At 42.4% G+C, this 13,268-nt stretch overlaps 1 protein-coding gene across 1 annotated transcript; it reads right to left on the bottom strand.

Annotated features, from left to right (window-relative positions):
- Positions 1–10,370: 10,370 nt before the first annotated feature.
- Positions 10,371–13,262, bottom strand: LOC113034852 (C-factor). The gene is made up of 4 exons (XM_026189957.1): positions 12,826–13,262; positions 12,329–12,506; positions 11,608–11,702; positions 10,371–10,957 (listed from the first exon to the last, which is right to left on the bottom strand). Exons 1-4 carry the CDS (start codon positions 13,150–13,152, stop codon positions 10,766–10,768), a joined length of 792 nt encoding a protein of 263 aa, XP_026045742.1. The 5' UTR covers positions 13,153–13,262; the 3' UTR covers positions 10,371–10,765.
- Between the last annotated feature and the right edge of the window lie 6 nt (positions 13,263–13,268).

Genomic DNA, 13,268 nt, shown 5'->3' on the forward strand with positions numbered 1-13,268 from the left:
GACGGCAAACCAGAAAGACGGTTTGTAAAGGTCTTAAAAGAAATGCATAAAATATCCCATTACAGACACATCACCACAAACTGATATCATTACGTGATAAATACAATGAAAGGTTTAAAATACATAAATAAAATATGCTACAATTGGACTCCCTATAATTTTAGAAGCCATACACAGAGCATTTAGAACAGTCTCAGTCACGTGTATATATTGATACAAGTTATAGCAGTCCCTCTTTCACTCTTTGAAATACTATAGTTACACTATAATTGAGACCACCATGCCACAATAAACAAGCATATCTCAAAATTCCCATTATGTGGCCAGCTAGTTTAAGATAAAGCCAAACTATCTTACCCCCCCAAATTGATGGAGTCTTGTACTGCTGCCATCTTCTGGTTAAATGGTGCTTTGGTTATACTGAGCTTACAATGATTAATTAAAACGAAACAAATTATAATAACCAAAAAGAAGAAAACTAACGCCAAAAATACAAACTAACGTAAAATTACACATTTGTAAACAACAAAAGCAAAAATAAAATGAGCAAACCCACTGTTGAAACTACAAGTGACATAATGTAACATGGACTGATATGGACCAAAAACAAAAGGAAACAAACAAAAAAACACCATATACCATGCAGTAACTGTTAGGTATATTATTTTACTGGCTGCACCATATTGTTGTAGTATAGGTTTAAAAGACATCCGGGTAACCAAGACTTGGTAGGAATCCGGTCAACCTTATATAAAAATCTCTTAACAGGGTTGAGTTCAGTCATTACCCAGCCAATTAGTTGAAGCTCACTATGCCTTAAGGCTCTTCTCTACTCTTCTTATGTCCATGTGTCCATAACATACTGACCTGAATGTGGTTTATCAGATTTTTTCCCTCACAGTAAATGTTCACAGAAAAGGGAAACAATCAGTTTTATCTACTAAGGTAGTCTATTTAAAATATCAAAACTGTTCCCGTTGGTGTCATGCTCCCTGTTATACAGTTTATAAATCTGGGTTTTTTCCTCTGACTGTGGTGGACCTCTAACCCACAAAGTTACATAAACAAAAATATATGCTGTCTGAATGTAGCCTTTGGCAAAGATTCAGTGTTGTTTCAAAATTTCTGTTGAAATCACACTAGCTTAACAAATATAGTAATTTAACTGCCTATAATCTTATTATAAAACAGGATTCATTTAGCAAAGAAAAAAATATTTTAAATCGGCACTTAAGCAAAAGTTCTAAATCTGAAGAAATCTGCCAGGTTTATGTAGAAACTGGAAAGTTGCAGCTTTACAGAAATGTTTTGGGCCCCTACTTAAATTCCTCTACAGCAAACACAAATCTGTGTTAACAGGATTAAAATGTGATTAATTTTTTAAATAGTTATTTTATTTCTCAAAGTAGTTTTGGCTTGTGCAAAGGTGCCACAACCCTCCTCTGCACATGTCCAAACCATCTCAGCCTTGTATCTCCAACTTTGTCTCCAAACCACTCAACCCGAGCTGTCCCTCTGATATGTTCCTTTCTAATCGTGTCCACTCTGGTCAAACCAATGACTGTATAAAAGATCTTTTATACAGTCATTGGGTCAAACCCAGTGAAAACCTCAACATCTTCAATTCTGCCACCTGTCTTTTTTTCAGTGCCGCTGTCCACAAAACCACGCATCATAGCAAGTATCACTGCCATCTTGTAAACTCATCCACGATCATTGTTACACCTGTCTCTCTCTCTCATTCACACATCTGTTTTGTGTTCTACTGGCTTTCATTCATCTTCTCTGCAGAGCATACCTTCACCTCTCCAGGTTCCTGTTCTTTGGCTCTTCTTTGGCTCTCGGAGGAGGCGGACGCATCTTTCCCCCTCTCCCTCCCTTATCTTCCCTGCTGGTGCTTCTGTGTTTGTCTCGTCTCGTCTAACTCTTACCCTCAAAGAGTTTCTCAGTCTTGTTCTCTAAAACCTAAAGAATTATGGATTTGATCAACTGGTCCTGTAATGGAATTGACACCCTGCTGGGCTTGGGAGAGCCCAATTGTCCTGCAGAGACGTTTGCTGCCGGATACTTGATGGTCGGTTGCGTCGTGTGTCTGGCAACGCTCTCGATGAAGGACATTGAACGACATCTACCAATTTGGAACCACGATAACAGAGTTCAGGCTGATTGGAGCTGGCTTGGACCTGGCTTATCGAAGAACAAGAAGCGGACAGATGTGGACACCGGATCAACTGGAGGCGCAATCGAAGATTGCAGCGGTCCCAGATCAGCTGTACACACTGGAATATTCTCCCATGTTACTTTTCTGTGTTTTATTGTGTTATGGTGTGTTGATATCTGTGCATTCCTGTATTATCCTTTTGTGTTACACATTTCGATGTTTTTTTCCCCCCCCCTTGCTACGTAGCCTGACCTGTCTCCCCAATGTGATGTTTGTGTATTGTATGTACGGTAGGCAAGGTCTGTCATCTCGGTTGTGGGCAAAAGACCTGCAACTGACAAATAAAGGCTATCTCATCTCTCATCTTCCTGTTCACCTGCTCCCTACTCTGACATTGTCTACAAACATTACAGTTCATGGAGACGCCAGCCTGACCTCATCTGTCAACCTGTCCATCACCACTGTAAACAAGAAGAGGCTCCGAGCTGATCCTTAATGTAATTTTACATGCTCTAAATAAAAACCATCCTCCGTGCAAAAACACAGTGATGAGGTGTGGTTGACTTTATTACTACTTGTGAAACATAGGTTGACTAACAATTATTGACCAACAACAATTAAACAAAAAGACACATGCTTTATAATTGACAGCAAAACCGACCCACCTAGTCATAGAAGTAACCGTGTAACTATGAATATTATCTTATATGTAGTGAAATCTTTTATTTAAAGTAGAGATCCGATATTACGTATCGGTATCGGTCCGATACTGACCTAAATTACTGGATCGGATATCGGAGAAAAATAAAAAATGTAATCCGATCCATTAAATATCACGAAAGCACCTCACAAAACTTGCAACACGCCGTAACTCACCTCAGAATGTTAGCACGTCGGAGCAGTATGCATCACGTGATAGAGCAGCTGTGGCATGCGGGACCTGTCGGTGGTATGGATAGCATTTGGAGCTTCGCTAGCAACCCGGCATTTCATCTCCGACAAAGTTATCCCCGAGAGAAGTAAAGCAAGTGTGTAAGTCCATCTCTGAATGTTTGTAAAGCATTCCTGCGTTAATCTTAACAAGCGATATATGGAGCGACTGCCTCTCCGGCTGCTACTTCAATCATGAAACTGCTTAACGATCAGCTGATCGGCTTTTCTGTCGCAGTCCGTGTCTCTAGTTTGCTTTTGGCCCACTTTGCACCAGAAAGAGGAAACCAGCGGCTGAACAACAGCAGCACGTTTAAGCTTGATCAGCTATTGTTAGAATGTATTTAATATTACTTTCTACTCCAGGATCTTTTTCTACGTAGCTGACGCTGGTAACTGTGCAGGGGCGGATCTAGCAAAGTTTAGCCAGGGGGGCCGATAGGGCATTAACAGGGAAAAGGGGGCACAAAGACATACTTTTCTTTCTTATTCTCATTTAAAATGTCTAGCTTTTAATGAATAATTATCTGACACCCAAAGTTTTAATTTGATGTAAAATGAATAGAAGTCAATTACTGTATATAGTAACTATTAAGTCTAATATATATACCCTAGTAAGCTATAGTACTTTTTCCTTTGGGAAGGTACCATCTGTGCTAGGGCTGCTCAATTAATCGAATTTTAATCACGATTACGATCTGGGCTTTCAACGATCATTAAAAATGACTGAGCCGATTATTAGCCCCTCCCTCATTTATCCGCGACACCTTAAAGGCCGTCTGTGAAAATATTGTCGGGCATAAATCTGTGGCGCAAAAAAGGGTGGAGACCGCTGATTAAGAGGACCTGAGGGAAGCTCGGAAAGCTAAGCAGAAGTTATTTGGAGAGTGACTGCCGTTGGTTGAAAAGAGAGTTTAAAAAAAAAAAAACTTCAGTGGTGTTGCACATCATTTTATATTATTTTTTTAAAGTTATTGTTAACCCTTTAAAGCCGGTCAGAGCAGCACGCTCCGTTTTGCGTAACTATTTTTAAATCCCTGTAGAATCTGAACCGTGTAAGCTAGCGCAATAATTTGTTTTGCATATGAAACCGGAGGAGTTGTACTTACATCTGATGCCATCAGCTTGTCCTAGGTCACGGTTTCGTTCCACATATAGCTTTGCAAAAATTGCATAAAAAGTGCTTGCAGGAACAAAAACATAATATTCCAGAAACACGCTTTGCCGTTCCTATCAGCTGTTCGTAACACTTCCCATAGTAAAATGATGCACATGCTGTTTTCTTTGCAAATTTGCATCATAGGATTGTTTTTTGTTTTTCCTGCAGTATATAAAAATTGCTGTATCTCCAAAATAAAACTATGAAGACACTCAAAATAAATTTCCTGTGGTGGGAAACTATTTTTTTGCAACTTTATTGTATTTAAAGTTTTGAGGGATAAACCTCTTAAATTTCTCCAAGTAGAAATATATGTAAACAAAACAAAAGCGATTTTCAATTTTTTTTGTAGTTTATTGCACTTTTTTGCAATTTATGTAATTACTATGGACTTAATGCATACATATTATTAAAATATGGGCTATAACAGTTGTATTGATGTATAGCAACTTGAAATGCTCCCACAAATGGCACTACAACATGTAAAAAAATAAATAATATAAGCTCTGGTGGACTTGGTTCTATGGTAGGTCTTAAAGGGTTAAATAAATATCGTCAAATAATCGTGATCTCAATTTCAGTGAAAATAATCGTGATTATCATTTTTGCCATAATCGAGCAGCCCTAATCTGTGCAGTCTGCAATTTTGTTGAAGAAAGATCCATCCATCCATCCATCCATCCATCTTCATCCGCTTTGTCCGGGGCCGGGTCGCGGGGGCAGCAGCCTAAGCAAAGAGGCCCAGACCTCCCTCTCCCCAGCCACCTCCTCCAGCTTATCCGGGGGAATACCAAGGCGTTCCCAGGCCAGCCGAGAGATATAATCTCTCCAGCGTGTCCTGGGTCTGCCCCGGGGCCTCCTCCCGGTGGGACATGCCTGGAACACCTCACCCAGGAGGCGCCCAGGGGGCATCCTTGTCAGATGCCCGAAACACCTCAGCTGGCTCCTTTCGATGTGGAGCAGCAGCTGCTCTACTCTGAGCCCCTCCCGGATGGCCGAACTTCTCACCCTATCTCTAAGGGAGAGGCCAGCCACCCTTCGGAGGAAGCTCATTTCTGCCGCTTGTATCCGCGATCTCGTTCTTTCGGTCACTACCCACAGCTCGTGGCCATAGGTGAGGGTAGGGACATAGATCGACCGGTAAATTGAGAGCTTCGCTTTTACACTCAGCTCCCTCTTCACCACGACGGACCGGTGCAGCGTCCGCATTACTGCAGCTGCAGCCCCAATCCGTCTGTCGATCTCCGGCTCCCTTCTCCCATCACTCGCGAACAAGACCCCGAGATACTTGAACTCCTCCACGTGTGGCAGGAACTCATCCCCGACCCGGAGTGGGCACTCCACCCTTTTCCGGCTGAGAACCATGGCCTCAGATTTGGAGGTGCTGATCCTCATTCCCGCTGCTTCACACTCGGCTGCGAACCGTTCCAGTGCGAGCTGGAGGCCTTCACCCGATGAAGCCAACAGAACCACATCATCTGCAAAAATCAGAGATGAGATTCTGAGGCCACCAAAGCGAAAGCCCTCCGCCACTTGGCTGCGCCTAGAAATCCTGTCCATAAAAATTATGAACAGAACCGGAGACAAAGGGCAGCCCTGGCGAAGCCCATTACCCACCGGGAACGAGTCCGACTTATTGCCGGCAATGCGAACCAAGCTCTTGCAACGGTTGTACCTAAACGCGTAGTGAGGGTGTGCTGGGAACGTCTAGCAGAGGCCCCAGTCCGCGAGATCTTCAACGCACACCTCCGGCAGAGCTTCGACAGCATTCCGAGGGAGACTGGGGACATTGAGTCCGAATGGACCATGTTCAGAGTCTCCATTGCCGAAGCTGCTGCATTGAGCTGCGGCCGCAAGGTGGTGGGTGCCTGCCGTGGTGGTAATCCCCGAACCAAATGGTGGACACCAGAGGTGAAGGGAGCCACCAGGCTGAAGAAGGAGTCCTATCGGGCTTGGTTAGCCTGTGGGACTCCGGAGGCAGCCGACAGGTATCAACAAGCCAGGCGGAATGCGGCTCGGGCAGTGGCTGAAGCAAAAACTCGGGTGTGGGAGGAGTTCGGAGAGGCCATGGAAAAAGACTTTCGGACTGCCTCGAAGAGATTCTGGCAAACCGTCAGACGTCTCAGGAGGGGAAAGCGGTGCTCTACCTGCACTGTGTATAGTGCTGGCGGAGCGCTGCTGACATCGACTGAGAAAATTGTCAGGCGGTGGAAGGAATACTTCGAGGACCTCCTTAATCCCACTGACATGTCTTCCGAGGAGGAAGCAGAGTCTGGGGATGAGGGGAATGACCCGCCAATTTCCGGGGGCGAGGTCACTGAGGCAGTTAAACAACTCCTTGGTGGCAGAGCCCCTGGTGTTGATGAGGTCCGCCCCGAGTTCCTGAAGGCTCTGGACGTTGTAGGGCTGTCCTGGTTGACACGCCTCTGCAATGTTGCGTGGAGATCAGGGGCAGTACCTGTGGACTGGCAGACCGGGGTGGTGGTCCCCATCTTTAAGAAAGGGGACCGGAGGGTGTGTTCCAACTACAGGGGGATCACACTCCTCAGCCTCCCTGGGAAAGTCTATGCCAGGGTGCTGGAAAGGAGAGTTCGTCCGTTAGTCGAACCTCGGATACAGGAGGAACAATGCGGTTTTCGTCCTGGTCGCGGAACACTGAAAGATGTTGAATCTATTTAATATTTCTTGAAAAAGAATTGATTTCTGTGCATTTTTTTTCACACTGCATCAAATTAAGGTTGATTACGTCGATTAAGCATCATGAGGTGGAGCGTGAGGGGTGGTAGAGTTGGATGTCTCGAGACCGGTCTTGGTCTCGAGACCGGTCTCGAGACCACTTTTACGTGGTCTTGGTCTCGTCTTGGTCTCGACGGACTTTTGTCTTGGTCTCGGTCTTGGTCTCGACGGACTTTTGTCTTGGTCTTGTCTTGGTCTCGACGGACTTTTGTCTTGGTCTCGGTCTTGGTCTCGCTGTTTCGGTCCTGCGTTCTCAAATCGACATAGTGTTCGGGAGATTTGGAGTCAACCATCAGCGGAGCGGGGGGGGTGGCTTACTGGGCTTAAGCCCGGGTCATTTTTTCAGAAGCATGGGGTCTTTTGGAGTGTAATTTTTTAGTTAGATGCCTGACTGACAACTGTATAAAACAAAAACAACACACGAAGCACAGAGCGCACCGTCGTAAATTCCCCCTAATTTTGGTATGATCCGAGCTCAGGCACTAGGCGACTGAGCACAGCACCCATGTGAGCGAGGGGGGAGAAGCTGCTGCCTGCGAGTTTGCTGCAGACAGAGGAGAGCTTAAGTTTGACCAGGTACCAAAGCAAATCATTCGTACTGAACTAATAATGTAAATATGACGGTGTATCACAAAAGATTGATATCAAACTGATCACTTGGTTGCGTGCGTTACTTGCTCTTCGAGTGAATCAAAAAATGGATAAATAAAAAGCCGAACAGCAATGCTGATTTTTTAGAGAGTCTTAGCTTACATTTCATATTTTCAGTTGTTACCCTCCACGGCTAAACAAACTCTCTAAATCGGTTTCAATTGTGTACTGATGAACACAACAATGGACATAAGGAGCTTCTTTCAAAGAAAAAACTCAGGTAGATGTTATTTTATATATTATGCTTTGGATGTTGTTTAGTATATCTATGCAAAACAAGAGGAATTTCAATACACAGCAGTATATTCACAGTTGAAACCAGATATTTACATACACTTTAGGGAGAAAACATAAATTTTTTTTACTGCTAAACATCAATTTAAAGTAAACTTTTGTTTTAGATAAATAAATGTTGAAATATCTTTTGAATTAGTTGAATGTCAGAATAAAAAGAGGGAGCTGTCTATTTTAATCACTTTCATCAAATTTAGGAGTACATATACACTAAGTTTATTGTTAATTAATAAGAAACTCCAGACGATTCGATTCTGAGCTGAAGAAGTTTCTGATAGGTTAGTAGAGTCCATGTGAGTAAACTGGTGGCACAGCTGTGGATGCATATAAGGCAAAACACAGAGCCTGTTTCTGTGACATGGGAACATCAAGAGATGTCAACCAAAAGACCAGGAAAAGAACTGTGGAGCTCCATAAGTGTGGCTCAATTTTGAATACAATTTGGTTCCATTTGCAATTAAGAAATACAGATAGTTTCTCTCTTTACTCTCAAAGTTAACAAATATGTTTTTTATATTTATCAATCTAAAAAAATAAACATTTAGTCTGATTTGATGTTACAATTAAAAAGTGTTTGTGTTTTTATCTGAAGAGTGTGTAAATATCTGGTTTCCACTGTATTTGATGATGTTGGTGTTTGGCTTGATTGTCAGCACAAAGAGGGAGAGAGAGGAGCAGAGAGGGAGAGAGAGGAGCAGAGAGGGAGAGAGAGGAACAGAGAGGGAGAGAGAGAATGAGGACAGAACAGAGATGGAACAAGAGCAGGTGAGACACACATGTTAGTCAAATGGTTGTTTGCCAAAACTCATCAGAACATGTACCTAGTGTTTCTTTTTAGATACCATTTGTTCCTTTTCAAATTCTATATTTATTAAGTTCTGCAGGCTTGTTTGCACAACAAGGCTAAATAATTATATAAACTTTTCTCAATCTAAATATTGTACTTTGGTAGAATTAAAAAATAAGTGTAGTGCAGGTCTATGATGATTTTTTAGTGCTACTATCATCTAGTTCTGATTCTGGTTCTGTCTTGGTTACTGTTGTAGTCCTGTTTTAATTCCGGATCAGTTCTGGGTCTGGTTGAATTGGGGTTTAGTCCCTGTGTCTTGATACAGGCCCGACTTTGTTCTGCCTTGCTGCTTAATTAAAAAACTAGTTTAAGGTGTCCTGCATATGTATATAGAATAGCATCTGGCTGCAGTTTAAAGACTTTTTTTGTCTCGGTCTTGGTCTTGGTCTCGTCTCGACTCGGTCTCGTCTCAACTTGGTCTTGGTCTTGGTCTTGTCTTGGTCTCGATACCCTCTGGTCTTGGTCTTGTCTTGGTCTCGGATTAGGCGGTCTTGACTACAAGTCTAAGGGGTGGTTCCCTATTTTTTATTTATTTATTTTTGTTGTTGCTGGGAGTTGGAACCCTATTAGTTAGGTTGCTTAATATTTATGCTAAGTACTCTTTAAAATACCAGAATAGGGAGGATGGTGTAGGTTTAAGTTTATTAGATTGAACAGTATTGCTGAACTATGAAATATTTTTTTTTGCATACAGGTATAACAGAATAGCTTTAGTGTAGTTGTTGTTTTAAACTTGAGTATGAACTTATACAAAATGCAGCAAGATATTTAAAAAACAGTTTTGTTGATCAAAAAACACTATATCGGATTCATATCGGTATCGGCAGATATCCAAATTTATGATATCGGTATCAGTATCGGACATAAAAAAGTGGTATCGTGCCATCTCTAATTTAAAGTGTAAATCTTGTTTTAAAAAGCAACTTACAAAACCAAAAGCCTACAAATGCAGTAATCTATTTACATTATTGGAGTTGTATTCATTTTCTTATGATTACGGGGCGACCGTGGCTCAGGGGATTGGGAAGCTCATCTGTAACCGGAATGTTCTGTCAGTCTGCCCCAGGGCAGCTGTGGCTACAACTCCACCAGTTTGTGAGAGTGAATGAATAGTGGAATTGTAAAGCGCTTTGGGTGCCTAGAAAAGCGCTATATAAATGCAATCCATTATTATAATTACATATTAAATTAACTTTTTCTGAATATACGAGGTAGTGAAAGCACTAATTGTTTTGTGACTACACCTCTGGTGGAAGATTGCAACAGACTGAGCCATGACTGCTGCAGTCCAGTGTTTTTCCAGTTGCCAAATAGCTTCATCTTTATATCTCATAAAGAGTCAGATTCTTTGGGATTAACTTTTATCACAATCAGTTTCAGACTTGATGTGGATGAAAAAAAAATCTTACAGATCCTATGTAAAGGATTTTATTATTTTATCTTTAGGAGTTAGTCTTTGTGCAACATTTGCATGTAGAATGTACTAGCAGATTAACTCCAGCCATGCAATCTTTTTTTCTTAAAACATACTGTATGTCCACAGCACTTGTTTCCAAAATGACTGCTTGTGTGTGTAATGCAACCACAAATTTTAAACAGTCAGATAATTTATTCACCTTTAATACAAACCACCTGATGATATTACTGAATTGGGGAAAGACGTCAAGATTAGTGAGATATTACATGATTTTTACCATTAAAATGAGCAGTACTAAATTATATGAGAGTTGTATGAAATATTGAAACCAGATACATTGTCAATAATGGCTTCACACAAAAGCTGTATGTGCTACAGATGATTTAAGCACTTTGGATAATTATGAGGTAGTAAAAGAGTTTTTTCATTGACCATCTGAACTGTCACTTGAGCACAAATGTCTTGTACAGCAATAGCATGAAGTCCAGCTCATCTCCACATTGTCTCAACACTGCTCAGAAATTCACCATTAAGACCAGAAGTGGTGAAATTCATCTCTTAGAAATTCTACCACGGAAGTTCGGTTCCATCCCAGCTGTACGCTTTTCCAGTCTTTTCTATATTTAGCGTGTCAACGATGCTCATTAGACAGTTCACAGAGTGTTCAGCGCTGAACAGCTTGTCTTGTGGCACATTCCGGTGATAAGGCCTGGAGAGGTCTGTGTTCACTGTTCCTGGATGTAGGGACACACAAACAACCTGGGGAAAAAAACATCATTATGGGCTATGGGATCTATGTACAAGGGCATGCCCTAATCCATGCTCTAAAAGAAAGATACAAACACCAGTAACAAGCATCTTAGACCTTAAGCTCAGAGATGTTTTTCCCTTTTCATGTAAATCCTTGACTCCCTGCTCAAACCAGAGTTCCTCCCTGTCCAGGATGTGTACATCCTCATCATTGAAACAGTATCTCATGGCCTGTAGGTGTGAACAGACTGCGGAGTCCTGGCCTGACAAGTTAGCTCTTGTGTGCTGTGCCATCCGTTTAGCCAGAGGTTGTTTGGTTTCCCCGATGTATAAATCCTGGCAATCCTCCTGGCACTTAACAGCGTACACTATATTACTCTATTTGTGACATATCTTTTGGGTGGACCAATTTTTGGCACAGTGTGTCTTGGGGTTTGAAACCAACAGAGACCCAGTCTTAAGAGAAAATGCGTCTCAGTTGTTCTGATAATCCCGACACATAAGGGTGGAAGTCACTTGGACGAATGACGAAATGTTTCTCCCACTGAAAACGCCAACCAAACAAACAACCACATGAATAGACTCAACTTTGGGATTTCCTTAACTTGATGATTGAGCATGCATCAAGACATTAATGCAGCATGTATGAAAACACTTACCTTGGGTCGACTGCGGCCCAGCTCTATAGACAAATTCCTAGTGGCCATGTTAAGAGCTGCTTTAGACATTCTGTAGCTGTACCAACCTCCAAGACCTGAGAAAAAAAGTGTTAGAGATGAACATTTTACCACTGTGCATGCATGCACATTATAACAAAAGATAAATATCTGCTTTGTAACTATGCTCTGTCCTTCAGCTAAGTAACAAAAGTGGTGCTGCCTACGTGCATAGGTGGTTTTAGACAGGGGCCAACGCCCCCGTAGAACTAGCTCTGGCCTCTGTGCTCAAGAGATAATAATTAATTGATTTCTTATGGTGATATGCAGTGGCACGGTAACTGGAATTAAATTGCTGAGGTGTTCAACGTGGACCGTTTAGGGTGCTGCACACTTGCTCTTTTAAATTTGGAGCCGTTTAGCTGGTGGGTTTTTCTCCTGTTAACAAAGAACAGTGTAGAGAGAGAGGATGAAGATCATGAGGGGATGAAAGAGAGAAAGAGGAGTTAGCTGGAGAGGATGCAAAGAACGAGAGATCAGAAACAGAGACTGTCAATCCTGTACAGTATGTGCTTAATACATTAAAAAAAAAAACTTTTTTGTTTTGTTCTGTGCCCCGATTAAAAAAACAAAACAAAACACTGGTCCCACTGATAAATCTGGTCTGGAAGTGCCACTGCCTACATGACATGTATGCACAAAGTGTTTTGGAACCACCAGATACCATTGTCTCCAATTGATCCCACTTTCGCTGTGATGTTAACAATGATCCCGCTGTGCTGTTTGGCTTTCTCTGCAGGCTGCTGACCAAATCCACCACTGCCCTTAAGAAGGAGGGGGGAGAAATACTTGGCCATGACCAAAGGACCCACTGTATTAGTCGTTAAGGTGGAAATGATACCCTGAAAATGGGAAAAAAGTTACTTAATTAAGGATTTAATGAATTTGGTGTTGCCGATTTCAGACTCTCTTGCTGGACACAGACATCACCAGCACAGTTTAAGGACCACCAAAGATTGTTAGAAAAAGTCCAATGTATGTACCATTACAGGGGGAAATCCAAATGCCTCTATGATGATGGTGTCTCACCAAGTTTTTTGCACTACTTCTGTGCATGTATTTTCTACACAGGCAACGGTTTGACTCACGACAGTGAGTTAAACTAACTTTTACTCCAGTTTTTACGGAAATGTGGCTTCTCACACTAAAACAAAGGTCTACCTGTGCAGAAACATCCCTCAAGCTGGTCTCTCCTTTCCCCGAAGGGTGAAGCATTGCCGAGGAGTTGACGACTAGATCCAGCCGACCGAAACTCTCCTTAACCCTCTCTGCAGCTCCGCGGATGTCCTCCTCGTGGTTCACGTCCAGTCTGAGGACCATCAGTCGGCCCGGGTGTTGGCCGGCCAGGCTCCGCAATTCTGCAGCCCCGTCCGGGTTTCGACATGTTGCTACAACAGTAGCGAGTGATTTATTTTTAAGTATATATTTGCAGAATCCAAAGCCCAGTCCTCTGCTCGCACCTTGAATAAGAGCGACGGGTGCAGCCATGGTTGATAAATGACATAACTAACAGTGTTTGCTGCCTTCACTGCCACTCAAAGGGTCGTAACTTAGAAAATCGGGGGCAATTTAGCGAGGACGCTTGCCGAACGACATCTTAAATG

The sequence above is a fragment of the Astatotilapia calliptera genome, chromosome 13 (assembly GCF_900246225.1).
Source record: "Astatotilapia calliptera chromosome 13, fAstCal1.2, whole genome shotgun sequence".
Taxonomy (NCBI): domain Eukaryota; kingdom Metazoa; phylum Chordata; class Actinopteri; order Cichliformes; family Cichlidae; genus Astatotilapia; species Astatotilapia calliptera.

Excerpts from the sequence above, each read along its gene's own strand:
- LOC113034852 (XM_026189957.1), bottom strand. The coding sequence starts at position 13,152 with ATGGCTGCACCCGTCGCTCTTATTCAAGGTGCGAGCAGAGGACTGGGC. Across the intron at positions 12,507-12,825 it reads TGAGGGATGTTTCTGCACAG|GGTATCATTTCCACCTTAAC; the intron begins GTAGACCTTTGT and ends TCCCATTTTCAG. Across the intron at positions 11,703-12,328 it reads GGGATCAATTGGAGACAATG|GTCTTGGAGGTTGGTACAGC; the intron begins GTATCTGGTGGT and ends TTTTTTTCTCAG.